The sequence below is a fragment of the Castor canadensis genome, chromosome 8, assembly GCF_047511655.1.
Source record: "Castor canadensis chromosome 8, mCasCan1.hap1v2, whole genome shotgun sequence".
In the NCBI taxonomy this organism is placed as follows: domain Eukaryota; kingdom Metazoa; phylum Chordata; class Mammalia; order Rodentia; family Castoridae; genus Castor; species Castor canadensis.
The window spans coordinates 22,137,244-22,163,667 of NC_133393.1; the positions used below are offsets into that span (position 1 = coordinate 22,137,244).

Sequence of the window (26,424 nt, forward strand, 5' to 3'; positions counted from 1 at the left end):
GTAAAAATTGAATCTCTATTTTTTTTAAGATTAAAGATATTTTAATTTTTAGTACTCTTTCCTAACCTGAATCAAAACAGTAACTTTGCCACATGCATATTTAAACATCATATGCAAACTTTAAAAAACAACGGTAGTATTATATTCAATCACCTTCTAACCAAGTTATTTTATTTTTCATTTATAGCTTTTATGTGAACTCCAGAATGAACAAGTAAAGAAATAAGAAATTCAAAGCTTTCACATATGTCTCTGCTTCCAGAACGATGTTTAAGAATTTTCTTAGGTGAGGGTCTTTCTTTTAGTCTTAAGAGTTGAATCCCTATTTTTATCTGAGATTTTGACAGCATAGATTCTGTATTACACAAATTTATACATGGAATTATCACATGCCTTGTTGGGTAAAGTTGAAATATTGCTGAACCAATTTCCAATACTTCTGAATATGTTCAATAAAGTTAAAACATTTTTCTTTTTATATCATATACCTGTAGCCAGCAGAGTTAAGAGTTTAGAATAAAAGGGCCAAGGAAAGGGCCGAGTGGCTCAATTGCAAGTGCACCTGCGAGTTTAATCCCCAGTATTGAAAATAGTAAGATCAAAGACAATCCATATATTCTAGTTTGTTTTATTAAACAAAACATGTTCATTAGATTCTCAAAGATTTATAATAACAAAACCACGTGTGCACCGGAGAGAGAGGCTACAATGTGGGGAAGGATCTACATATCATCCATAATTCTTAATTCTTGCCATTCCTTTCCAAACCCTGATCTTCAATTGAATACTTTTAAATTATATTCCCTCCTTATTTAGCTGTACTGAAAAATGGGGACTTATCTAACATTTTTCATGGAACTGTAAGAGAAATTGCTCTCAGAACTGTGATTATCTTTGGGTAGGTTGACTTTAACCTCTGCTGTAAACGATAGAACTAATTATGTTCTGCAGTTCATGGTATAAGGTCATGGTCACCACTGGTCCATATCAGATCGCTTGTGTTTGTCATTATTTCTTTCTTTTAAGCCACATTTCCCACTTCCAGTTTCCTTCCTCTCACTAAAGAAAACCATTGTGATGTGTTTTTGTGTGTATTTCTTGTTATATGTATTTTTGCAAAATGTGTATTTCTTTGTGTATATACACATATACACTGAATGGTTTTGGCAGGTGAGAATTCTATCACTGAACCACCCATGTGACTGAATGGTTTTGGGCTAAAAACTTCATTCTGTTTCTTGTTTTCCTCAACCTCCTATTTTAGAAACCCATTCACATCACTATATATACACTTAATGCACTTCTTTTGACTCCTTCTTAGTCCTCCAGGGGGGCATTCACACCCCCTTTCCTACCTCCTTTTGGACAGATGTGAGCATTGGCTCCATCTCCTGCCACCACAAGTCGTCTTACAAGTAGCAGCCTCATAAGTCTCCTTATCTACCTATATGATAGATAAGGAGGGGAGAATTATTCCCATGAGTGGGAGTGTTGGCTCATAGAGTGTTCATATGGTTAGTTTGATCAAGATTCACAACATTTTCTCTGGAATGGCTGCACCAGTTTGTATTTTCACTAGCACTGCAGGGGTTGTCTTTATCCCTACCTCCTAACCAGCACTCGGCATCATCTCACTTATGTGCTTCAGTCTAGTAGGTATGAAGTAATGTATCAGTGCTGTTTCAATTTATCTTGCATGATTATCATTCAGTTCAATTGTCATTAATTTAGATGCTCATTAGCCTTTGTGCTTCCTCCTCCATAAATTCCATGTTTGTGACCTTTGTGCATTTTTCTCTAGGGGTTGCTGCCTTTCTATTACTGGCTTACAAGAGTCTGTTGTATCTTCTGGATATTATCCCTGATTGTTTTTAAGCAATGCATTTTGTTTCTCACTTACAAGAGTTGCCATGGTCTCCTTCATTTAAAAAAAATTTAATTTTGATGTAAGTAAATAATAAAATATTTCAACTATGTTTTTGGAGTTTTATATAAGGAAGTCCTTTTCTGCCACTAGGCACAAAGATACTTTTTACATTTTATTTTATTACATTTATTTGTGTTAGAGTTCAAACCCAGTACTGCAAAAGAAGTTTGCTTTCTTGCATTGCTGGTGGCAAACCCAAGACCTTGTGCATTCTAGGCAAGCTCCATACCACTGAGCCCACATCCCAGGCCTTATTCTAATTAAATTTAAAGTTTCATGTTTACCTTCATGACTTCAGCCTGCATGTAGCCTGCTATTGTATGCGACATTAGGTCAAGACCCAGTTTTATTTTTCTTTATATAGTGAGCCACTTTTCTAATAACATCTATGAAATAATCCATAGTTTCTCCATTTATCTATGGTGGCAATTGAGTGCACATAAGATTCCTATATATGTATATGTCTATGTATAGATATGTGTGTGTGTGTATGTGTGTGTGTGTGTATACATGTATTCCCATATATATGTAAGCATATGTATGCATGGGTTTAGTTCTCAGCTCTTTATTTCTTTGTCTCATTTTCATACTTATGTTCCCTTGCTAATTTATTTTGTTAACTATTGAATTTATACTATACCTCTTTTGTAATTATAGTTCATAGAATGCCTTAATATTTCTTAAGAGAAATCTCCTCTTTCTATTGATTTTTTTAAAAAAAGATTTGCTTAGCTATTTAATGATCTTTATTCTACCATATATATTTTAGAGTAGACATAAATTTCTTCAAAAAGGTCACATGGAGTTCAAATAGATTTAAATTTAAAGATTAATGAGGGGGAGCAATTGATAACTTTATAAAATTATGATCCAACCCAAGAGCACAAAATGGCTTTCTATTATTCAGAATCATATTTAATGACTTTTTTAGAGTTTGACATTTTTCCAAGAATTATAATTATTAATTTTTGAGATAGGGTCTCTCTAGTGGCCCTGTTGGCCTTGAACCTTTGATTCTCCTGTCTCAGCCTCCTGAGTGCTGAGATTACAGATGTGCACCACCATGCCCAACTAGTAAATTCTTGATTAAATTAATCACTGAGTATTTCATAAGTTTTTGTCTATCATAAATAGTTCCTAATTTCAATTGTATTTCTAATTGGTTATCCTGCAGCTGGAAAAAAATGCTTCCAATTAAAAAAATTTTTATGGCTGAAAACCTTGATAAATTATTTTATTTTGATGATTTGAAGTTTGTATATATATATATATATTTTTTTTTTTTTTTTAAGCAGATGCTATAATTTAGACCTGGAATGTCCCCCAAAGCCCTATTTGTTAAAGGCTTGGTCCCCAGGCCAGGGGGCTATTAGGAGGTGGTGGAACCTTTAGGAGGTGTGGCCTATTGGGAGGAAGTTAGGTTCAATGAAAGTGTGTCCTTTGAAGGGGATGTTGGGACCCTGGCCCCTTCCTCTCACTCTTTGTTTCCCAGCTGCCACAAGGTGAACAAATATCTGCCCTGTTCTCCCACCACAATGTACTCAATGTTGCCCCAGGCTCAAAGTGATGGGGCCCAGTGAACATGGACTGAAACAGTGAGTCAAATAAACCTTTCTTTCTGTCACAGTGACAAAAAACTGACTAACACAATAGATAATCATATGATCTGCTAAGAGCTGTAGTTTTATCTAGTTCTCTCATTTCTCTTTTTATTTTTTTTATGGCTGGCCTGAAGTTCAGTGCTATGTTACACTAGGAATTATAATTAGGCTCCTTGTCTTGGGCATCTAAGGCTCTTCCATTCTGTGTACTGCTATTACAGATTTTTTTGGACTAAACTTTAACCAAAATAAAAATATTTTGATTCCTGGTACCATAGTTATCTCCCTTCCTTCCTTCCTTTGAAATTTATTGGCATTTCCATTATGGAATGATACATATAGTATTTCAGTAAATGTGTGTGACTTAAGAAGTTACAAATATTTATGATTTGTTTTGTATTTTTGGATGGCTTTTTAATTTGTTTTCTTGACACAGAGTCTTACTATATAGCCCAGGCTGGTCTCAAACTCCTGGACTCCAGTGATCCTCCTACCTCAGCCTCCCAAGTTCTGGCATTAAAGGTGCACAGTTAGTGAGCCAGACTTTTTTGGGTGGCTTTTCAAAAAGAATGAATCATATGAATTTTTTTTTTTGGCTGTGCTGGGGTTTGAACTTAGGGTTCGTGCTTGCTAGGCAGGTAATCTACTTCTAAAGTCATGCTTCTGGTCTTTTTTGCTCTAGTTATTTTGGAGATAGGGTCTCACTTTTTGCCTAGGACAGCCTGGACTGTGAGCCTCCTTTTGTAGGTTTCCCACCTAGCTGGGATGATAGGTGCATGCCATCACAGTCAGCTTTTTGTCCATTAAGATGGAGTCTCATGAACTTTTCTCCTCTGCCTGGCCTGAAATCATGATCTTCCAAAGTAGAATGGGATGACAGGCATGCCACTGCCCCCAGCTGAATCATATGAATCTTGTACCTAGTTTTATTTCCATCTTTGCTTTCACTACCTTGTGATTAAGAGCCAACAGTTTTTTTACCAATTGGTAGTCAAATGATAAATACGTGTCCTGTTAAAGTTACTCTTTGGGGAAAACCAAGAAGTTGTGACTTGTAACACTACTGATTTCTACAGCATAAATACTTCCACCATGGACAGTATCAAGTGACCAATGGTTAACAAAATTCCTCTAAAATTCTCTGAATGTTTTACAATCTGTTCTTGTAAGCCAGTGTAGGCCAGCTCCACACCACTTTGGCTTCATTTATTTTCTTAGCCTTGATCCAATTTGTTCTTTTTAAAGCTGTTCCTACCTCTATAAGCTGCTAAAAAAACCCGTTTGGAATGAGGGGTGTAAAAAAACAGTTATTTGACCATTAAAATAATTGTTTTCTAATTTAATAGGTTTAAATCTCCATTCAGCTGTGTTGCTTAGAGTTTGTCACACGGGCATGTCTGTCACATACATGTGCAGTTCAAGGGTAACCAAGCACTCAGCATTCATAAGCATTCAGACCTAGAATCAGGGAATCCCCATCTCTCACCCTTTCCTTTTGGAGATTCCCCTACACTCTTCTGCCTACAGGGGCCCCTTTTCTACAGTTCCTCTTACAGAAAGAGTATTTATTTTGGAGATTGAGCACCTGTGCTACTACAGAGCAGGTCTATACCTGAAGCTGACTTCAGGGCAAAGCTTGAAGGAAATGCCTAGGGCTGGTGGCCTCTTTCAGTTTTGATTCTCTTTACAGCCCAGCTGCTCTTGTATACTTTCAGACTCCTTGAGTACTTGCTTTTTGTATCCTGTCCAGAATTTCCAGCAGCAATCAATTTGACAGACAGGCTCTTAAACTATTATTTTAAAATTCAAAATACATTAAAGAGCAAGGTTAGAAAGGACTCCAAGAGCATGTGACCGTTTCAGAGTACTTTGACTTTGTATGGTTAGCCTGACATCCTACTTGTATTGCAGTTGAATATGTCTGTTAATTTAATTTCTCACTTGCTAGCAAAATGCTGATGAATGTCGGCTCTGTAAACTTTTGCCTTAGAAGTCACTCAATATTTTCTTTTGACAGAGGAGAAAATGAAGGCTCACAGAATGGGAATAATTTGTCCTGTCACACAGGAGTGCATAGCAAAGATAGGACTAGAACTCAGCTCTGTTTAAAATAGTTCCTCAGGCATCTGTGTCTCAATATCAACGACCAAATGTGCTGGGCTAATTTTTGTACCCCATCCTTGAGCTTCAGAATGAGATTTTTTTTGGTGTTGGGGATTGGACTCAGAGCCTTAATATTCAAAGCATATACTCTATCACTCAGCAGCCTTCTGAGAATTTTTATGGTCTGTAATATTTAAGAATCACTCAGTACTGATGACCTGCCATGTATAGGGCTCTTTCTACGTCTATCATACTCCCCTCCCCTTTCTCAGGGAAAGATGTTTTAGACCAGTGGTGACAGAATGAAAAGGATGTGTTGACATCTGGGAAGGAAGAAAATTCCTCTCCTGTACTTCATCTCCCTGACACCATTTCCCATTGTTCACACCAGCTTCTTGTCCCAGACAGTTTATTGCAAACAAGGAAGGGAAGCCTGAGGAAGATTCACTTATCATAGAATTTCGGCAGTTCATTTCCCAAGATTACTCGATGGTCCACACCAGCAGCTGTAATTGTGACCAGGTAGATGACACCTCCACTAGACCCATCCCGGCTCATGGCCAGAGCAATAGCTGCAGGGGGTTTCAAGTTGGAGAGAGGAGAAGAGAATGACTTAGCCTCAAAAATTGTTTCCTTCCCCTCCTGTCCATTTGTCACTTTTGCTCAAAACCCATCTTCCAGAGAGGCATATTTAGTAGTGTGATTTTAAGTCAGCTTAATCTTCATATGGAACATCTGCTTGTGTCCGTGGTGTAAATGTTCCTGCCATAATTGTTTGAAAGTTATCGACAGATTAACCAGTAGCTCCTAAATCCTTTAATATTTAACTATCAACTTCTGAGCTGGCCCAAACCAGCCTAGCCCACACATCCTAACTTGGTTTAATTAGACAGTCCTGATTGATCCCTATCATCCCAAAGCCCCATCTTGTTTAGCATTTGTCCTGTTCCCTTTCATTCTTAAAAGGGTCCCAGTTTGGACATTAAAAGGTCATCCATGAATTCCTCTTGCTCTACTTCCTTCCACTGTTTAAAAACCTTCCCTAGGTAACCTTCCACTTGATTATTTACCATCTGTGGTGAAGCGCCTGCACTCCTCAGGGGACATGCCTGGTTTGTATGCTGCATCCACATAACCATATATGTAGGTGCTGCCAGAGCCACCAATGGTGAAGGGCTGTCGAGTCAGCATTCCTCCCAGGGTTCCATATACCTGGGGGAGGGAGGCACCATCAGATCAGACTAAAGTATCATGCAGCCACTCCATCCCTCTGAGACAAGCAGGGGTCTCTGCACTGTGCAGTGAAGCCCCACTATCTCCTATCCTTAATAGCTGAGGCTGTAGCATCTTTTAGAGGAAATGCCTTTGGAACTCATTGCTGGAATGACTAATGACCTCCATCTCTCTGAGTAGAGGAGTGGGGAACCCTAAGGAAGGTAATGTCTTGGGAGGGACTCACTTGGCCCCCTTCATGTTGGTCCCAGCCAGCTACTATGAGATGTGCCGACAAGTCCTCCCGATATTTGTAGGAGATATTCTTCACCACGTTTGCAGCAGCCAGAACAAGTGGAGGTTCTTCCAGTTCTAACCTGAAGGAAATGTTAGGAATAAGGGTCAATACAATTTTCTTAAGTCCCACACTCCTGTACCATTACCATCATCCCTGCCAAGCAACCTTAATCTAAAGCTGCAAAAGTTCAACTTCCAGCTTCCCTCCCACATGTACAGGGGAGTGAGAGTCTCATATCACCAATCAGTAAGAAGCTAAGTTGTTCACCCTCTTTTCCTCAGCCCCGCCCACTAACCTTCCAATGATAATACAGCTTCCTTTTGGTTGTAAGGGCCTTGTGCTTATGGGTAAAACCAGATAAGCTTTACTTCTGTCCTAATGACCTTGATTTCTCATATTGTAATTGCCTGATATTATGGTGGGCCACACCATCATTTTCTTCTGGATTATTATATTAGGATAATGATTTACAGTCACTACTATCACATATAGTACCATCACATATATCACATATATCATTTGATTCTCAAAACAGCCATCTGGGATGATAGGGTAAGTACCTATCAGATGCAGAAAGTGGTTTAGTGATGCAAGTGCTAATTCGAAGCTAACAAAAGCAGAATTAAAAACTAGTCTTGGAACAGGACACAGTGCAGGAGTTTGCACTTCGGGAATAGCGGGTAGGGAGTAAAGATCCCAGGGCTTCATACCCATGCAGCTCCAGCTGGTAGGAGGCCATGTCAGCCATGGCTTGGGCATCTGCAGCTGAACCAGAGAGGGCACAATAGATTCGCTGGTGTAGAGGGGACAGCTTGTCAAACACTCGGTTCACCACTGCCTCTCTGTCAGGAAGGAGCCAACAGTTAGCGTTTCAGGAAATTTTGAGGTTAAATATCCAATGTTTCTCACCAGTTGAGTTAATTTGACAAAAGAATAACATGAAACATAAAGCTTGGATTAAAGCAGGAAGCAAAAAAAAAACTCAGATAAACAAATCACTAGACATATTTTCAGGCTTATATTTTACAACCAAACAAAAAAAATACTGGGTTAAGAAAAATGCACCTCTTATCAATTCTTCTTTGCTGTTAATTGTCTTGAGGTAGTTATGCTCTATGGAATATAATGTAGGTAATATTGATCTAATCCTATAGACTCACTTTACATGTGACCATGTTAGGTCAAAATATGATACAGGAGATATTATCTAACTTCTGCTTGACAGACCATCCTTTTTATCCTTAAATGGGGATGGAACAAGAGCCCCTCAAAAACCTACTTCTTGTGCCCCTTTCAGACCTTATTCCTTTACAATCATCCCTATACATTACAGGAATAGGCTATGTAAGCATTCAGATCCCAGATCCTCCTCCATGAATTCAGAGATCCAGAATCCTAACATTGTATTATCATGGCTTTTTAAAGTTCAACTCCATTTCTAAAAGCTAGAGTTTTCTTGAATGGGTAAGAAAAATGTGTATTTGGGATCATTAGCTTCCTTCCAAATGTATTCATCTTCACTGGTACTCACCCTGCAGACACCCGGGAATCAGAACCCATCACGACACCCCCATCAAACTCCACTGCCATGATAGTTGTCTGCAGAGACACACAGTATGAAATGTCAGAGCAGGGAGAGCCTTGATTGCTGAAGAGGAAATGGCTCAAGTTCGCATAGTAATTTAGGTCAGAGCTGATTCGAAATACAGTTTTTTCTCCCCTTCATCTTTCCATTTTCTTGTTTTATCTGGCTACAGGTGAATGCCACAGCCTGGCTGTGATTCAACACAGAAAGAAGCCTCAATTTCCCCAAGTGGAATCCTTTGCATTCTAAAGAGAAGTGGGAATGATGTTCCTAGAGGAAGAAGTGATCCTTTTGAAGGGAGGGCTGGTGGTGATGGTGGGGCACTTCCATGCACTGGTAAAACAGGCCATGAGGAAAAAATTCCACATGGAATTGTCTCACGTGTGCTCTTGTGCACAGATGTGCTATAGACCAGACACAAAGCAAGTTTCTGTGAACTTGAGAGAAACAAGTTCAGGTTTTTTTTTTGGCCTGAATTTTCCATATGCATCCTTACTTAATCAGAAGCGAACTGTTTATCAAACAAGGAAAACATGCAGGAAGTCAGTTCCTTGCATGGTCAGGAGTCAAGACAGGAGGGAAGCAGCAATGAACACGTAGGTTAAAATAAAAGTTTCACTTAAGGAATTTCTGGTCAAGAGGTAAATATTTCTGCAGCTAGGGGAAGAGATCTGTATCAGGGAAGGATTTGACTGCAGAGTCTGAGGTTTTTCTAGGTCAAGGAAAGAATTAAGGAAGAGTGAAGGAGGAAGCTGCACTTTTTCCTCTCCTGTTGAGTGCAAATGAACTTTAAAGATCCTGTTAAATTTAGTAAATGGAGGTAATAGAGAAGGAATGACTTATGCAAGTTCTTACAGAATTAATAGCAGACCTGAGTTAAAGCTCAGGTCTAACTCCTATTTCTTGTTTGGACTTCTACTTCCTACTTTCCACTGCTCATTTGGCAGGGAGGGGAGATTTTTCCAATTTAGGAATGATTTCACTGCTACTTTTCTGGCTATTCCATGTCTTACTCTGGCCCCCTGAAACCTGTCCTGAGTGTGCTTTCTGACATACTGACTTACCATGAATAAATGTTCTGAAAACAGGGGTAAGTTAATCCTAGAAGCCATTCCCCTATAACAAAGCCACCCCAAGCCGAGTGGTGGTGGTGGTCGAGAGCAGAAACCAGCCAGCCCTGGGGCTTCCACTTGCCCAGGGCACCCAGCCTGGGCAAAGTCCCTCAGCCGGCATGGAAATGGACAGGGAGGGAGCAAGGCAGAACCTAGGCCAAGCAGAAGCCTTCTTGGGCCTGTCTGGGGAAGGGCATCACCCACCAAAACTCACACAGAAACCCATTATCAGAGCTTGGGGTGCAAGTATCCAGAGATGGGGTAATCAAAGATCTGTGTGATGAGTGGGCTTTTCTCATATTCCTTTCTCCCAAGTGCTGTCCTACCTCATTCAAGGCTCCATTTCATTATCTGTTTGCACTGACTCCAAGTCCCTCTCTTGATTTAACCAGCACCCCCCGCACCCCCGGCCAGACCAGAGTGAAAGCGAAAGCTCTTTAGAGCAGCTTCTCCTTGCCGCTTCTAGCTAAGAGCCCAAAGCACTGCCTTTTCCGCAAGCTTCTCACGTCCCATCCCATTCACCGACCCCTACACACCCCTTTCTGAGTAGGGACATTCAATGTTCGTGGTGGAGCACAAGCGCTGGCGGCCTCCCAAAGCTTCTGTTAGTTTCCCTGTTCATTTCCCTGCTTTTCCAGGGTTCCCTAGCCTCTGCTCCTTCTACACCCCTCTGCTAACCCTCAGACCCAGACCCTTTACCCCAGTGTGGACTTCTCCGGCCCGGGAGAAGTCCCCGGTAGGTGCTCCTGCCCGCAGCATCCCAGCCAGGCGCCGCGCTCCTCGCTGACTGGGGCGCTGGTTTCCAATCAGCGACAGCACACATCGCACAGCGCGCAACCCACAGCCCCGCCTCCTCACTCAGCCCGTTAGGGGGCGCTAGTGTCATCTCCGTGAGGCTTCTGGCCCTGCGTTAACCTGTGTAGGGCAGATCTGCCCAGAGACAGGTGACAAAAGAGTCCCATCCTGAAGCTGGAGCGAGAAAATGCGTACAAGGTTCGCAAGCAGGCAGGAAAAAGAAGGAAGAGTGGGTGTGATGGAGAAATGGGACACGAAGGCTACTAGCCCGAACCTCACATCTGATTTCAATGCCTGCTCCCAAAATGGTTTGGGCGGGTCACTTTTAAGAAGTGGGTGGGTCTAGTGTCAGCGGGAGCTTTCGATTTCTCTTTTTTCTCTTTCCCGTAAACGGCTAGACTTCTAGGTAGCGCTCCAGGGATCAGCCGGTTTCCGGGACTTTCCGAGAGCGCTGCTCTAGCTCATCCCTATTCCCCGCCCCCGCCCTCCCCCAGCTGCTGATCCCTGCGCCGGTTGGGTGTTGGACTCGGACAGCATCCAAAGACGCCTGTCCAGAGGGGACAGCGGAGAGTCCTAGGCCGGGACCAGACCTGGGCCAGCGCACGCGCTCCAATGGCGGGCTCAAAGTCACCCACTCCATGCGGCTGCTTCTGTTTTTCCCGAGCTTCCTTCGCGTGGGTGGGAGCAACGCTGCTACTTCTCGCCGACTGGGTGCTGCTCCGACCCGCGCTGCCCAGAATATGCTCCCTGCTGATGCCCACGGAGCTGCCGGTGCTCCGGGTCTGGGTGGTGGGCCTGAGCCGCTGGGCCGTGCTGTGGCTGGGGGTCCAAGGGGTTCTCAAAGCAACGCTTCACTGTAAGAGCGAAAGCGCAAGAGTCCATGGATGGCTGGCTGCTTTGGAGCCACTGGCGGCGGCGCTGGGCTTGGCCCTGCCGGGACTGGCCTTGTTCCGGCAGCTGGACTCTGACAGGGACGCTGACAGCACTAGACTACTGTTCTGGGGAAGTCGCCCCGACGCCTTCTTCCTTACCTACGCGGCGGCACTGCCCGCAGCCGCCCTGTGGCATAAGCTCGGGAGCTTGTGGGCGCCCAGCGATCATGGGGACTCTGGAGACAAGGTGCGTCAGCTTCTAGGCTGCCTGGGTTCGGAGATACGCCGCCTCCCGTTGGTGCTGGTCCTGTTGGTCCTCTCCTGTGTTGGTAAGGGGGATGCAGGGCAAAAGGGGAAGTCACAGGGAACTGGGCAGGTATTCATCGTATTCATCAGAGAGGAAAAGCAGTGTGGGTTCTGGAAAATGTGGGTCAGGAGAAGGCAACCTAGCTCAGGTCCTGAGGTTACCGCTCAGGTGTACGGAGAAATGTCCTGGACTGGGAGGGAGTCAGGAGTCCTGGAATCAGTGCTGGACTGGGCGCTGTGTGCAAGTCCTTCCTCTACAGCAGAATATTTAGCTTTTTAGACTCCACAATCTCTGCCCTTCTTAATTAGCCTCCTGAATGGTCTGGTGGGGCAACCACAGGGTTGTGGCCTATTCAGGGTTGGTACCATGAACGCAATTTGTTCTTTCTGTCGCTGCCCTCCAGGATAATAGCGAGGGGAGGGAGGCAGAAGGTGAGGAGATGGGAACTGACTTGCTCAGACTTAATGTTTGTGATTGACTGATGTCTCCTCTCTCTCCAGGGGAGATGGCCATTCCGTTCTTCACAGGCCGCCTCACTGACTGGATTCTACAAGACAGGACAGCGGATGCCTTCACTCGAAACATAGCTCTCATGTCCATTCTCACCATAGCCAGGTCTCAGGACTGAGAATGGGGACCCTAGAGGAGTTGAAGTTTGGGCTGCTGTCCAAAGTGCACTCCCACAGGGACACTGGGACATTTTCTCCATCCCCTGAGCACACCCTGACCCTCCTTTCCCAACTCTCTCTAGTGCAGTGCTTGAGTTCATGGGCGATGGGATCTTTAACAGCACCAAGGGCCGGGTGCACAGCCACTTACAGAGAGAGGTGTTCCAGGCTGTCCTGCGCCAGGAGACAGAGTTTTTCCTGCAGAACCAAACAGGTTTCTCCTGAAATTTTTTCATTATATATACACATACTCTTTATATCTCTATAAGGCTTTTTTTCCCCACTTATAACTTTGATCAATTTCCCTTTGTCTCTTACACATACACAGGCGTGCACACATTTCTTATTCTTGATATATCTCAGGAGCAAAATATGCCTTTACCTTCCAAAAAAACTACTGTTCTTAGAATTCCTCATAAGTCCACAGAATTGAAATTCTGTAGTTTGTGTTTTAGGACACATGGGCTCAGATTTGTCTTTTGATAAAAACTACAGAATTTCAGCAGGGCACTGGGGGCTCATACCTGTAATTGTAGCTACTTGTGAGACTGAGATCTGAAGGATCTTGGTTTGGTCAAGCAAATAGTTTGAGGGACGGCAGCTCCAAAATAACAGAACAAAATGGACTAGAGGTGTGGCTCAAGCAGTAGAGTGCCTGTTTTGCAAGCTTGAAGTCCTGAGTTCAAACCCCAGTTCCACTTAAAAAAAAAGTACAGAATTTCAAACCTGAAAATTTTGAGATCATGAAGTCCAACTGATTCATTCACAGAGAAAGAAACTGAATTCTAGATACTCAGTGCTGAAACTTGCACAGTTGTATGTGGCCAGAGACAAACTTGGGGTTAGAGCCTTTCATCTCGATTTCCAGTGCAGCATTCATTAGGGACTTTCAGATTGCTTCCTAGCAGTGGCCTCCCTTCTCCTCCAAGTCTGCTACATGGCCAGAAGGGAATATGTGCAAGTTCTTAACAGAAAACCTTCAGAGAATGGAAAATTGCAGTGCGTCAACTTCTTTTATAATTTGAAGGAAGGGTTTGGCCAGGCTTTTCCTCTCTAAAACTCATTTTCCCTGCATTGAGATTCCTACACCTCCCCAAATCCCTAAACTTGTTTGCCTGAGCCTCCTTAGACCATTGCTACCCTAGCACCCTGGATTTTTGTTAGCTCCTCTCATCACTCTGGCCGTCTCATTCACTCAACTGTCTTTTCCCCAACCCTGGCAGGTGCCATCACATCTCGGGTAACAGATGACACATCTAGCATGTGTGAGTCTTTGAGTGAGAATTTGAGCCTCCTGATGTGGTACCTGGTGCGGGGGCTGTGTCTCTTGGCGTTCATGCTCTGGGGTTCACTGACCCTCACCATAATCACCCTGGTCACCCTGCCTCTGTTTTTCTTTCTGCCGAAGAAACTGGGAAAATGGTACCAGGTATGTTCAAGGAGTTGGCTTACCCAACACAGACCCTCATCTCCCACACTTGGCAGAGTCAGTTCCTCTCAGACTGCTTCCAGCTTGACTTTCCTGGTATCCTCACTGGTTCTCCATCTTCATGGAGCTTCCTGTCCCTATAGTCCATGTTTCCAGATTGCCCAACACTGATCTCCATGTTCTCTGTCTTCTTTTCTAACTTCTGCTCACAGCCTGTCTTTGAGGATATGATCTCCAATCTATTCAGAGCTATTTCTTTCTCTCCCCTGCACCTCTTTAGTACTGGAGGTATACTATGCCCCTTTCTCTTCTCTGCTGTCCCTCTACCTATTCTTGACTTTAATTTCCAATCAGGTAACTGAGGTATTAGTTTCTAACCCTGTGTGACATCTCTTGTCCATGTCTTCACAGTCACTGGAAGCACAGGTGCGGAAATCCCTGGCAGAGTCAAGCCAGGTGGCCATTGAGGCCCTGTCAGCTATGCCTACAGTCCGGAGCTTTGCCAATGAGGAGGGAGAGGCCCAGAAGTTTAGGCAGAAGCTGGAGAAAATGAAGACACTCAACCAGAAGGAGGCCCTGGTCTATGTAGCCAACCTTTGGACCACCAGTGTGAGCATCCAGAGATGAATGTCCATTTCCTTGTCCCCAAGATGCCTTGACTCCATTTCCTTGTCAACTCTGTTTCTGTTCCTCCTCCCCTGGAAAGCTGTTGTTCCAGTGCTTACATCCTAGCAAGATGAGAATCAATTACTGTCCTGTGTCCCTAACCCCTCCCTTCTTTTTAGGGATGCTAGATTGCTTCCTTCCCCTGCGGTACACACCATCCACCCAACCTAGGGTATTAGAGAAAGGCTGTGTCTCTTACTCCTGGAGCTTTCCTTTACCTCTTGGGGGAAGCTCAGAGAGTCATAAATTCCTGTAGCAATGTCTACCTCAGGCTGATGCTGTGTGGATGTACTAATGACAGCCATGGGAATGCTGGAAGACAGGGATGAGGGGCATCTTTGATATAAAGAGAACTAAAGCAGCAATCAGAAGTTCCAGGCTTGATGCTGCTATATACTAGCTCTGTGACTATGGGCAAGTAACTTCTCTGCAACTGATTCCTCATTTTAAAAAAATGCAATGACACAGCTTTCCTTACAGCAGCTCTTGATATGAGTATTAGCCTGTATTGCATTTATAAAAGCTTTATGTAAAGAGTAAAATGCTCCCCAAATAAGGGGATAATGGTGATGGTGATGAAAATAAGAAGCACTTTTGTGATCTCTGTTTGAGTCACACCCTTGGGTCTCTGTGATTCATTCTTCCTTTCTAAACTATTGAGCCTGCTACTGTTGTTTGGGAGAGAGGAACTTTATATCTTGATACTAATCACTCTGGTGCTTTGTGTCCCCTGTGGATTTTTCTCATGCAATTCTTTTTTTCCTGTGCTCTCTCTGTAGATCTCAGGGATGCTGCTGAAGGTGGGAATCTTATACATTGGTGGGCATCTGGTGACAAGAGGGGCTATAAGCAGTGGGAACCTGGTCACATTTATTCTCTACCAGATCCAGTTCACCACAGCTGTTGAGGTGAGGTCCCTCCAGTTTCATTGCCCTGTGCTATTTCTTCCCCATCCCATTGTCACATGTGTTTGCCTTCCTTCTTTACCCTTCTTAGATCACATAATGCTAGCAAGCAGGTTGGGTCTCCTGTCTTGACTCCACTATTTATGCCTCCTCTCTAGGTACTGCTATCTACCTATCCCCGGGTACAGAAGGCTGTGGGCTCCTCAGAGGAAATATTTGAATACCTGAATCGGACTCCTTGCTGCCCACCCAGTGGTCCATTGACTCCTTTAGAGATGGAGGGCCTTGTCCAGGTTCAAGATGTCTCCTTTGCCTATCCAAATTCTCCAGATGTCCCAGTGCTGCAGGTACAGCTTACCAACCCTTCTACTCCATCTTCACCTCTGCCATCCTAAATTTCCTTCAAGCTTTCCACTGCTTAACATCAAGCCCAGGTCCTTCCTAAACCTTCAAAGGCATAAGCCTGTTCCATAAGTCACCCCCAAACTGAAGAATCAGTTTGGGCTTCCATGGAGAATGGGAGAAGAGGTTTCAGAGAAGGCTTTCATGTTCCAAGGAATTGCCATGGCAGAATCTGTCTCCAGTCCTCCTTCTTTTCATTTGTGATTTGTAATATGACTTTCCCACATTTCCTGATGGTATCTGATATCAAGTATATGGCATAGTGGTACTTGGTCTTCTCCCTTGTCTTTGTTTCACCCTCCATCTCTTCTCCTTGGGAGGCATCATTCCAGAAGTCTGTGCATGTGGGAGGTAGAAGTTGCTCCTTTTGTCTCCATTTTTCTCCTTTTATCTCTGCGGTAAGAGGTTATGCTATATAATGAGACAATGACAGTTTCAAGGTTAGAGGCCTCCAATTGCCTCTTACTGTGTGATTCATTGACCTTCAGGGGCTGACGTTCACCCTGCGTCCTGGAGAGGTTACAGCGCTGGTGGGACCCAATGGGTCTGGGAAGAGCACTGTGGCTGCCCTGCTGCAGAATCTGTACCAGCCCACCAGGGGGAAACTGCTGCTGGATGGGAAGCCCCTTCCTCAATATGAGCACTGCTACCTGCATAGACAGGTAAGCAAGAAGGTGGCATGGAGAAGTGGAGGAGTAGCAAATAAGAAGAGCATCTTCACTGAGCATTCTGAATGGAGGGTTAGCGTGTGCTAGGTGGAATGGGGGTGTGCTCAGGAAGTGGTGTGTAATTTCATGATATGCTCTTAATTTTGAGTCTTCAATCCCTAGATAACCATATTCCTCTGGTCCTTGTTCTTCATCACATTTCATTTCAGGTAGCTGCAGTAGGACAAGAGCCACAGCTGTTTGGAAGGAGTCTCCAAGAAAACATTGCCTATGGCCTGGTCCAGAAACCAACTATGGAGGAAATCACAACTGCTGCAATAGAGTCTGGAGCCCATAGTTTCATCTCTAGACTTCCCCAGGGTTATGACACAGGTACTCACTCATTTCACCATCTCATCTTTACTGAGATTCCAATAATCTTGCCTTAATTATTGCCTTGTGTGTGTGTGTGTGTGTGTGTCCCCACTTGTGACTGTGGGGACACACACACACACACACTCTCATTTAGAGCTCTCATTTAGGCTCTTTTCTCTGCAGAGGCAGGAGAGGCTGGGAGTCAGCTGTCAGGAGGTCAGCGACAGGCAGTGGCCTTGGCTCGAGCATTGATTAGGAAACCACGTCTACTCATCCTGGATGATGCCACCAGTGCCCTGGATGCAAACAGCCAGTTACGGGTGAGAGTTATCTTGTTTTTGTGTGTTTGTTTATTTATTTATTTATTTTTGTAACCCCTGAGCCAGCCATGCCACCAGCCTTTTATGCTGTAGTTACTTTTTAGATAGGGTCTTAATTTTTGCCTGGAGTTGGCCTTGGATCATGACCCTACTAGATATGCCTCTGGCATTTTTGTTGAGGTGGAAGTCTCACTAACTTTTTGCCCTGGCTAGCCTCAAACCTCAGTCTTCCCAATCACTGCCTCATGCATAGCTGAGATTTTAGGCATGCACCACCACGCCTGGGAAGAGAGATAACTCTTAATGCCCTGATCCCACTGACTCTTACTTCCTTTACTTATCCCATGTTGGACAAACCAATATCATAATTGTCCAAACCTGTCCTTGGAATTCTCAGATCCTGTTAGCTTTCCTCCAAGACATCCAGAATGAATTTAAAGAAACTATCTGCAGGCTCTGAATCACTAACACCAAACATAAGGAAAAGATTACCTTAATAATATTAATATTAATTAAGCTGTACTATGTGCCAGACTTGCTCCTTGGCCTTCCACTGTATCACTCATTTATTTGTGGGCTTCATTATCCTGGTTCTATGGGTGAATAATCTGCTGAAGGGCACACAGATTTGAGTAGCAGAGCCCAGACCCAAATTCAGGTCTGCCTGACTTGAATGCTCTTGCTCTTTACTACTAAGCTTTATTTCCTTAAAATCTAGGATAAAAATTTTCAGTCCATGAAAATTCAGCCCTCTTCATTGTTCTTTTACCATAGGACTCCTATTTTTATCCCATTTGTGCCACTTTCTGTAAATAATCATTAATGAAGCAAGGGTTTGGCAGAGACGCACTTAGAACCAGAATCTTCAATGTCCTTGGGGTTGTTAGCAGAGCTGGCAGTGCTATATCCGAGCTCTGGAAGCACCGAGGGCTCCTGGGATGGCAGTGGTTCCAGTCCTGACAAGATCTGTATCTTTCTTCAGGTGCAGCAGCTCCTCTATGAAAGCCCTGAGCGGAGCTCTCGCTCTGTGCTTTTCATCACCCAGAATCTTAGCTTGGTGGAGCAGGCTGATCATATTCTTTTTCTGAAAGGAGGCACTGTCTGTGAGGAGGGAACCCACCAGCAGCTCATGGAAAATAATGGGTGCTACTGCGCCATGGTTCAGGCTCCTGCAGCTACTTCAGAATGACACACTTCTTGGAATTGCATACTACCTTTACCTTCATTTTCTTCTCTCTCTGCGGTGGACTTGGGAGCAAAGATCTTATCAGAGCTGCAGAGTAGACAGCTCCTGCTAGGAGGAGTTACATGCCAAAATGTAACCACCGGAGATGATGCTTGAATTTGCCACGAGTGTTACTTTCTCTCCAAAATCCTCTTGATAGTGACTTCTGGGAAGGATTTGTTACGCCTTAGTGTAACTGGGTTTAGAGCCAGGGTTGATGCTTTGGTATTTTGGTTCTGAAAATGGGAAGAAATGTTTGTAGTGGAAGACCAGCTGCCTTCAATATGACCCAAGGCGTATGTTGGCCCATAAATATGCTGTGGAGTAGTGATATTTATAATAAAATTGGTGTTTTGGACTGTGGTTTCTCCTGTGGTTCTCTTTGTGGTTCCTCCAAACAGCTTGCTGAGTTTCATATGCACCTTTCGGCTTCCCGAAGTTTCTTCTCTTAGCATTCTCAATGGTTTACAGCCCTAGGTGCTTCATCTCCTCCCTTAAGCTTCCCATTTCTTACGTCCTCCCTCCGCGTCCCTCGCTCCCAAGACTAAGCGGGACCTGGACGTATTACCCCCGCGCTGTCCCTCCCCCACCTTCCCCGCCCCGGGCACCTGTCCCTCAGAGAGCCGGTCGGGTGGAAGATGCAGGGTGAACGTAGCTGGAGGAAGTGCCAGCTGGCCAGCGGATGGGCTGGAAGCGAGTCACACTTTGCCGCCTGGCTCGGTCTGATTATTCCCCAAGGGCTCACTGGGCTCCGCAGTGATTCTTGTCTGGGTTATCTCAAAGAAGTGGGCCGGATTACCTAGTAAATCTCTTCCATTCAGGGAGGGCTGGTATGGTGTGACGTCAACAGTTGCTGGGCAGATGAGTTCAACACAGGCTGCAAAGAGAGGCGGGGTTTAGAGGACTTGAGCTGAGCCGCTGTCAGGCTAGCCAGGAACCAGGCGAAGAGGGGCGGACAGAAAGGGCATATTGTTGTGGGTGGCCTCAGGCTAGTGAGACCGTTGGGCAGGGAGGGATTCTATGACGGACCTATTGAGAGATTCAGAGACTTTGTCCTTTCCTTGACGCCTCCTTTGCCCACACTGAGGAGTTTTTTTCTTTTCCGGTTGCCCCAGCACCTGTCTTCAAGACGCAGCCCCGACCTATTCCTATTCCTCCTTGATTTTTATAAAATGATGCTTATATGAACATTGTCCCCCAATCCCCAGTTCACAGTGCTACGTGAAAATGCCTGCCGCCCTTGCAGACTTCCAGTTTTCTAACTGAGGCTTACGCCTTCGGTGATATGACCCTACTCCGCAGTTTGCAGAGGATGCCCTGCCTGTCGGTGTCGCTTAATGTGATAATGCACGCCTAGGGGCTTCAGAAGGCTCTCGCTCCTTTTCTTCCTTCTTTCTCTTTCTCTTTCCCTTTCTTTCTTCCTTCTTACAGCCCTTATCCATAGCTTCCCCGACTTCCGTGAAGTCTGACCCCAATATGATACTCCTGGTTCCGACATCCACCTTCTGGAAAAGGGCAGGGGGATGAGGAAAAAATTCTGGCTCCCTCCCCCTTGGTACTGTGGCTTTCGCTTTCACTTCCTCCTCAGAGAGTCGACGGAGCTCTGATCTCCGGGTGAAGAGCAATCATGGCGTTACTGGACGTGTGCGGAGCCCCCAAAGGGCAGCGGCCCGACTGGGCTGCCCTGGATGCGGGAAGCGGGCATCGCTCGGACCCCGGACACTACAGTTTCTCTATGCGAGCTCCGGAGTTCGCCCTCCCCCGGGGAATGCAGGTAAGGGTAGTAGGGACCCCTGAGGGAGGAAGACGCAGAGGAAGGGAGGGCCTACCTTGAGGCTGCACGGTGGGATGCACGGATACGTTTGTGTGTGTGTGTGTGTGTGTGTGTGTGTGTGTCCTTCAGTCCAGGAGCCCAACATCCAGAGCCCGCCCAGGGAGGAGCCCACGTGGTGATGGGGTCAGCCGGTTAGGCAGTGGAGATTAGGGGAATGAGTTAGAGGTGAGCAGGAGCACTGACTGGAAGAAAAGAGGGCATTCCTGCCTTTTCTCCACCACATACAAATCACAAAGTCTTTTTAAATGGGATTATCCTAACTTGTAGGGGCTGTACAGTGTTCTGGAAGACCTATGAACTTTGGTGGCTCGCCTGGCCTCAGCAACTCACTGTTGTGTCCTAGAACAAATCATGCAGTCTAGGTCTCAAGACCTCTTCTGTAAAATGAGGAAACCTTAATTAAACATGTTTTGTTAGGTTGAAGAACCTATGAATGAGAAAATCCTTAAAGTCATTCTTAAAGCTTTTAGTTATGGTGATATTTGTTTTCTTTTGTGTTGGAAAATGGAACAGGATGGTGAATTGTGCTTTTTTCCCTTCTTCCACACCATTTCCTTCTAGAGATTGGTTATTAAGTGTTATATTTATTGGTGGTTAGAGAATTTGGGCACATCTCTGTCTCCCCCATTCTCTCTAACACCTTTTCCTGTGAACCTCCTACTACAGAAGCATTCATTGCCTTCCCCTTTCCTTTTCTCTTTCATTAGCCTACCAAATTCTTGAGGTGCATAGGTGGAGATGGAGAAAGCAATATTCAGATTGAGATGGCCCATGGCACAACCACCCTGGCCTTCAAGTTCCAGCATGGAGTGATTGTAGCAGTGGATTCCCGGGCTTCGGCTGGGAGTTACATTGGTGAGTGTGTGTGTGTAGAGTCTGGGAAGCTGAGCCTTCTTTTTAGCAGAAGCCTAATGTCTGCACCAAAACAGAGCAGGTATTGATTTAGACAAAGAGAACTGGGTTCATTTCTCCACTCTCAAAACTCTCATTGCAGACACCATACGGGTCAACAAGGTGATTGAGATTAATCCTTACCTTCTTGGCACCATGTCTGGCAGTGCGGCAGATTGCCAGTACTGGGAACGTCTGTTGGCCAAGGAGTGCAGGTAAGCAAGTCTCTCATCTCACTTTTTCAGCCCAGAGGTTGATCCTTGCATTTCTTGGATCACTGTTCCTCACCCTTGTCCCATGTTTCATCTTAGTGCTAATAAGGTATTTCACAAAATAGCCTTTGGGTAATAAAAGGCTTCTCCCAAACCTTACTCTTTGTTCCTGCTCATGAGCCAGATAATTTGTCAATTGTTAAGCATGGACATTGTTGACCCTGGGTCAGATAGTGTCATTTACTAGGATTTGTTTATGTGGTTTAGATATTTGGAAATCCAAATCTTTCCCTGATCCTTAGATCCTATAAGATAATTCCTTCTAATTCACTCCCATCCTACAAGTGTATCCTACAAGATACACTGCATAGAGAACTCTTGGTTCTAGAACTATTCCACAGGCTGTTTCTTGGTTCAGATGTGGGTCATGATCTCTTTTGTTAAAATAGCTGAATCCAAGTTTGTTTTTCCTCTTTTATTTGTTAAGTTCTATGATTTTTTTAACGTGTAAGAAGCATGATTCAAGTTTTATTTGGAATATATATCTCTTTAATCATTTCTTGCTCCATCAAATGGGAGAGAGCTAACCTTCTTCTACCACCTTTAAGTCCTTCCTCCTTCTCCCATCCTTATCCAGGCTATATTATCTGCGGAATGGGGAGCGTATCTCAGTGTCAGCAGCCTCCAAACTGCTTGCCAACATGATGTGCCAGTACCGGGGCATGGGTCTGTCCATGGGCAGCATGATCTGTGGCTGGGACAAGAAGGTGGGTCCTTGCATTTCCCATGCTACCTCAACATGGATGAGAGATCTCCTGCCCCTTGTACTCTCTCACTCCCATCCTACAAGATACACTGCATAGAGAACTCTTAGTTCTAGAACTATTCTACAGGCGGTTTCTTGGTTCAGATGTGGGTCATGATCTCTTTTGTTAAAATAGCTGGATCCAAGTTTGTCTTTCCTCTTTTATTTGTAAAGTTCTATGATTTTTTTAACCTGTAAGATAGCATGACTCAAGTTTTATTTGGGATATATATATGTATATATATAATTTTAACAACAATCTGTTTTCTAGAAATAAATCTTTTTAAAACATATTTCTTATTTTATCATTTTTATATTTACTCATGTGTGTATATTGTTTAGGCCACCTCCCCCCACAACCCACTTCTGGGCAGAACCTGTCCTGCCCTCTTGTTCTCTGATATTGTTGAAGAGAAAACATAAGAGATATTAGAAAGACATAGCATTTTTGCTAGTTTGTGATAAAGATAGCTATACAGAGAGAGTCCTAGGGTTGCTTCCATGCACATGTGTATTATAACCCACGTTGGTTCATCTCTACCAGACCTCTTCACTACTTCCTAGTCCCCTTCCCATAGTGGCCTCTGCCAGTTTCAGATTACTGTGTTCACTCCTCTACGGTGAACATACCAACCACATTCAAGTTTTAAGTTTCCTTTCCTTTCCATATTCCTCCCATGCACAATCTCAGTCTCTCCTTAGTGTGTGACCCGTGTCCAATAATATTACTGCATTTGTTTTAGGTCTATAATTGCATAATAGGGAGAACATGTAATTTTTTTGGCCTTTTGAGCCTGACTGACTTTGCTTAAGATGATGTTCTCCAGTTCCATCCATTTACTGCGAATGACAAAATTTCATTCTTCTTTGTGGCTGAATAAAATTCCATTGTGTATAAATACCACATTTTCTTTTTTTTTTCATTTTTCTTTTATTATTCATATGTGCATACAAGGCTTGGTTCATTTCTCCCCCCTGCCCCCACCCCCTCCCTTACCACCCACTCCGCCCCCTCCCTCTCCCCCCCCCTCAATACCCAGCAGAAACTATTTTGCCCTTATTTCTAATTTTGTTGTAGAGAGAGTATAAGCAATAATAGGAAGGAACAAGGGTTTTTGCTGGTTGAGATAAGGATAGCTATACAGGGCATTGACTCACATTGATTTCCTGTGCGTGGGTGTTACCTTCTAGGTTAATTCTTTTTGATCTAACCTTTTCTCTAGTACCTGTTCCCCTTTTCCTATTGGCCTCAGTTGCTTTAAGGTATCTGCTTTAGTTTCTCTGCGTTAAGGGCAACAAATGCTAGCTAGTTTTTTAGGTGTCTTACCTATCCTCACCCCTCCCTCGTGTGCTCATAGTCCAATCCCCTTATTGTGTTTGCCCTTGATCTAATGTCCACATATGAGGGAGAACATACGATTTTTGGTCTTTTGGGCCAGGCTAACCTCACTCAGAATGATGTTCTCCAATTCCATCCATTTACCAGTGAATGATAACATTTCGTTCTTCTTCATGGCTGCATAAAATTCCACACCACATTTTCTTAATCCATTTATCAGTAATGGGGCATCTTGGCTGTTTCCATAGCTGGGCTATTGTAAATAGTGCTGCAGTAAACATGGTATGCAGGTGCCTTTGTAATAACCTGAGTCACATTCCTTCAGGTACATCCCTAGTAGTGGTATTGCTGGATCATATGATGGGTAGGTAGGTCTATGTTTACTTTTAAAGAAGCCTCCATATTGTTTCCCGAAGTTTTTTTTTTTTAAACCAAAGTACTATCCTAATTCAAATGTTCCCATGGTGGTTTTCATTCTTTTATCCACTTTTTATAATGCACACTTGTTACCAACAAATCCCTTTCCAAATTCAACCTGGAACCTTTCTTCACCTTATAGGGTCCAGGACTCTACTATGTGAATGAAGATGGGACTCGGCTCTCTGGACATATGTTCTCCACTGGTAGTGGGAACACTTATGCTTATGGGGTCATGGACAGTGGCTATCGGCCCAATCTTAGTCCTGAAGAGGCCTATGACCTTGGTCGCAGGGCTATTGTTCATGCCACCCACAGAGACAGCTATTCTGGAGGCGTTGTCAATAGTAAGAAACCAATACTTCACCACCATACCTGAGAGAAGGGGAGAGATTTTAGTTTGGGAGACTCAGTGGCAGCTGAGTGGTAGGGAGTATGTTTTCAGAGTCAGAAAAGTACATCAAATCCCAATGATAATGGTTTGGGGCATGTGTATGTGTGTATGTGCTCATGTGTTGTTCTTGACATCAACCTAACACCATTAACATAACTTGCTGAGATGAAGGGTGACTCTGTGCTCTTTTCTCATTCATCCACAGTGTATCACATGAAGGAAGATGGTTGGGTGAAAGTGGAAAGTACAGATGTCAGTGACCTGATGTACCAGTACCAGGAGGCCAATCAGTAATGGCAGTGATGATTGGGCAGGCCTCTTCTGGATGACCTTAGCCAACTCAGGGACCTGGGTGAGCAAAGTCCCAGGAGGAAAGATAAAGAATGGGCTCTGTGACCAGTGGGGGAAGGCTGAGTTCATTCTTTTGTGTCTTTATTTCACTGAGCATCTATCCTGGGGACTTTCTGGGGGCTCCCTATGCACAATAAAAGAAAAACGGTTATAAACACCTCTGTGTTGTGGCTGAATGGGGCTGTGGTGTGGGTTCTTTTTTTTTTTTGGGAGGGGGAGATGCGACAGGAAATCAAGAGAAACTTTTCCTGGGAAAAGACTCACCCATCCATCTAAGATAGGGCTTCACTGAAAAATTCTTCCCTAGGCATTTCTTGCACACTCATCCCTCTAGGACCTCAGGAGGACTGATTGTCTCTCTTTTGCCACTCATTTGCAGTTTTATTTAGCCTAGGGTCCTTTCTAAAGAGACACAATCTGAAGACTCCTTATATGGTCTCTTGCTGATGGTTTGGGTGACTAGAAGTAGGGTACCTAACACATTTGTTTTTGGCTTTGTAGAATGAATGAAAAGCTTCCACCTCACACATGTGGTAATTATAGGCACTGTACCATTTACCCTAAATAACACCTCTGAGATACTGGATATTGAATGTGAAGATGGACATTAGTGATGTGTCACATTTGATTTTAAGATGACAGGATCATGACTGAAGAGAAAAAGGAGATAAGTAGGGAGTCCTACTCTCTGAAGTGGGGAATATGAGGAAAAGGTAAAAGAGGAAGGTTAGAAAAAAGAGACAGACACAAGGAGACTCTAGAAACACTCAGGAGCTACAGGAAGGAGCAGGAACCAGGTCCTCTCACTTAGGTAAAGGAGATGGGTGAAAGACAAAAACAGCAGTGTGAAGTTTTTTCTTTCTTCCTTCCTTTCTTTCTTTCCTGGAGAGATCTCTAAGTCCATAACAGAGAGGGTCAGAGACATTTTAGTTATTCCCTACTTCAAACCTTCTTCCTCCCAACTACTTTAAAAGTTAAGTGACTCATTGATAGACACACTGATAACATTCCACATCAGTGGTTTGGAATCCAAGCAATTGTCCATTTGGGGATTTTTTTCCCCTTTTCTGTTTTAGTTTGCAAGATAGTTTCAACCTGATAAGTCATTTATGAAAATGGTGCTCTGATTTGAGCACAGTAACATATGGCAGAGGATGGAACACAGGGCTTCAGGCATGCTAAGCAAGCAATGCAATCTATTACTGTGTCACATCACCTCCCCTGAAGAGTCAATTCTGAAATAAATCTAGGGGCGGTGGGAAGGGGGGAGAAATGACCCAAACATTGTATGCACATATGAATAAAAGAAAAAAAATGAAAGAAACAAATCTACAGGTTCCATTGCTAGCTCTGTGCAGGACCAGTAGAAACTTGAGTAGAAACCTGACTGATAATCTAATCTGTATTAAATAGGTCAGTCCCTGGAATTTCCCTCCCATGCTGACAATTCTCCTAGCATAATTCAGAGAAGAAACCTTGATACCCTGCTCCAGGTGCTCTGTTGACAAGGACATATGAAGACAATGGGTCAGAGACCCCTAATTCCCAATCTGTAAGTGGAAATCTCCTCAGGTCTTTATTTAGGAGCGGCCCTGCCTGTGTCTTCTCAGGGTCTAGATCCATTTTTACACAAGACCCTACAATGAATTTGCCTGGGTTGAGCAGGTGCTTCTTAAAATAGATTCAGAGCTTGAGCTAGTAACAGAAAACCCAGTGGTTCAGTCTCTGAAAA

General features: G+C 43.9%; 3 protein-coding genes across 9 annotated transcripts; 2 read left to right on the forward strand and 1 right to left on the reverse strand.

Annotated features, from left to right (window-relative positions):
• Positions 1-4,852: 4,852 nt before the first annotated feature.
• Positions 4,853-20,378, reverse strand: Psmb9 (proteasome 20S subunit beta 9). 7 transcript variants are annotated; one of them, XM_074082460.1, is made up of 7 exons: positions 20,279-20,378; positions 19,249-19,326; positions 8,673-8,740; positions 7,852-7,983; positions 7,091-7,220; positions 6,702-6,843; positions 4,853-6,203 (listed from the first exon to the last, which is right to left on the reverse strand). In XM_074082460.1, the coding sequence occupies exons 3-7, from the start codon at positions 8,729-8,731 to the stop codon at positions 6,076-6,078; spliced, it is 591 nt and encodes a 196-aa protein (XP_073938561.1). In that variant the 5' UTR covers positions 8,732-8,740; positions 19,249-19,326; positions 20,279-20,378; the 3' UTR covers positions 4,853-6,075. The 7 variants fall into 7 exon arrangements, with proteins under 7 accessions (XP_073938561.1, XP_073938564.1, XP_020019768.1 ...); XM_074082463.1 differs by lacking the exon at positions 8,673-8,740 and having other exon boundaries at positions 20,279-20,376; XM_020164179.2 differs by lacking the exons at positions 19,249-19,326; positions 20,279-20,378 and adding an exon at positions 11,665-11,805.
• Tap1 (transporter 1, ATP binding cassette subfamily B member) lies at positions 10,969-18,812 on the forward strand. The gene is made up of 11 exons (XM_020164176.2): positions 10,969-11,834; positions 12,313-12,427; positions 12,564-12,694; positions 13,704-13,909; positions 14,321-14,518; positions 15,355-15,483; positions 15,639-15,827; positions 16,371-16,544; positions 16,760-16,922; positions 17,088-17,224; positions 18,207-18,812. Exons 1-11 carry the CDS (start codon positions 11,246-11,248, stop codon positions 18,411-18,413), a joined length of 2,238 nt encoding a protein of 745 aa, XP_020019765.1. The 5' UTR covers positions 10,969-11,245; the 3' UTR covers positions 18,414-18,812.
• On the forward strand, positions 19,392-24,849 carry Psmb8 (proteasome 20S subunit beta 8). The gene is made up of 6 exons (XM_020164177.2): positions 19,392-20,223; positions 20,991-21,138; positions 21,278-21,389; positions 22,024-22,153; positions 24,090-24,294; positions 24,547-24,849. Exons 1-6 carry the CDS (start codon positions 20,077-20,079, stop codon positions 24,633-24,635), a joined length of 831 nt encoding a protein of 276 aa, XP_020019766.1. The 5' UTR covers positions 19,392-20,076; the 3' UTR covers positions 24,636-24,849.
• The last annotated feature ends 1,575 nt before the right edge of the window (positions 24,850-26,424 follow it).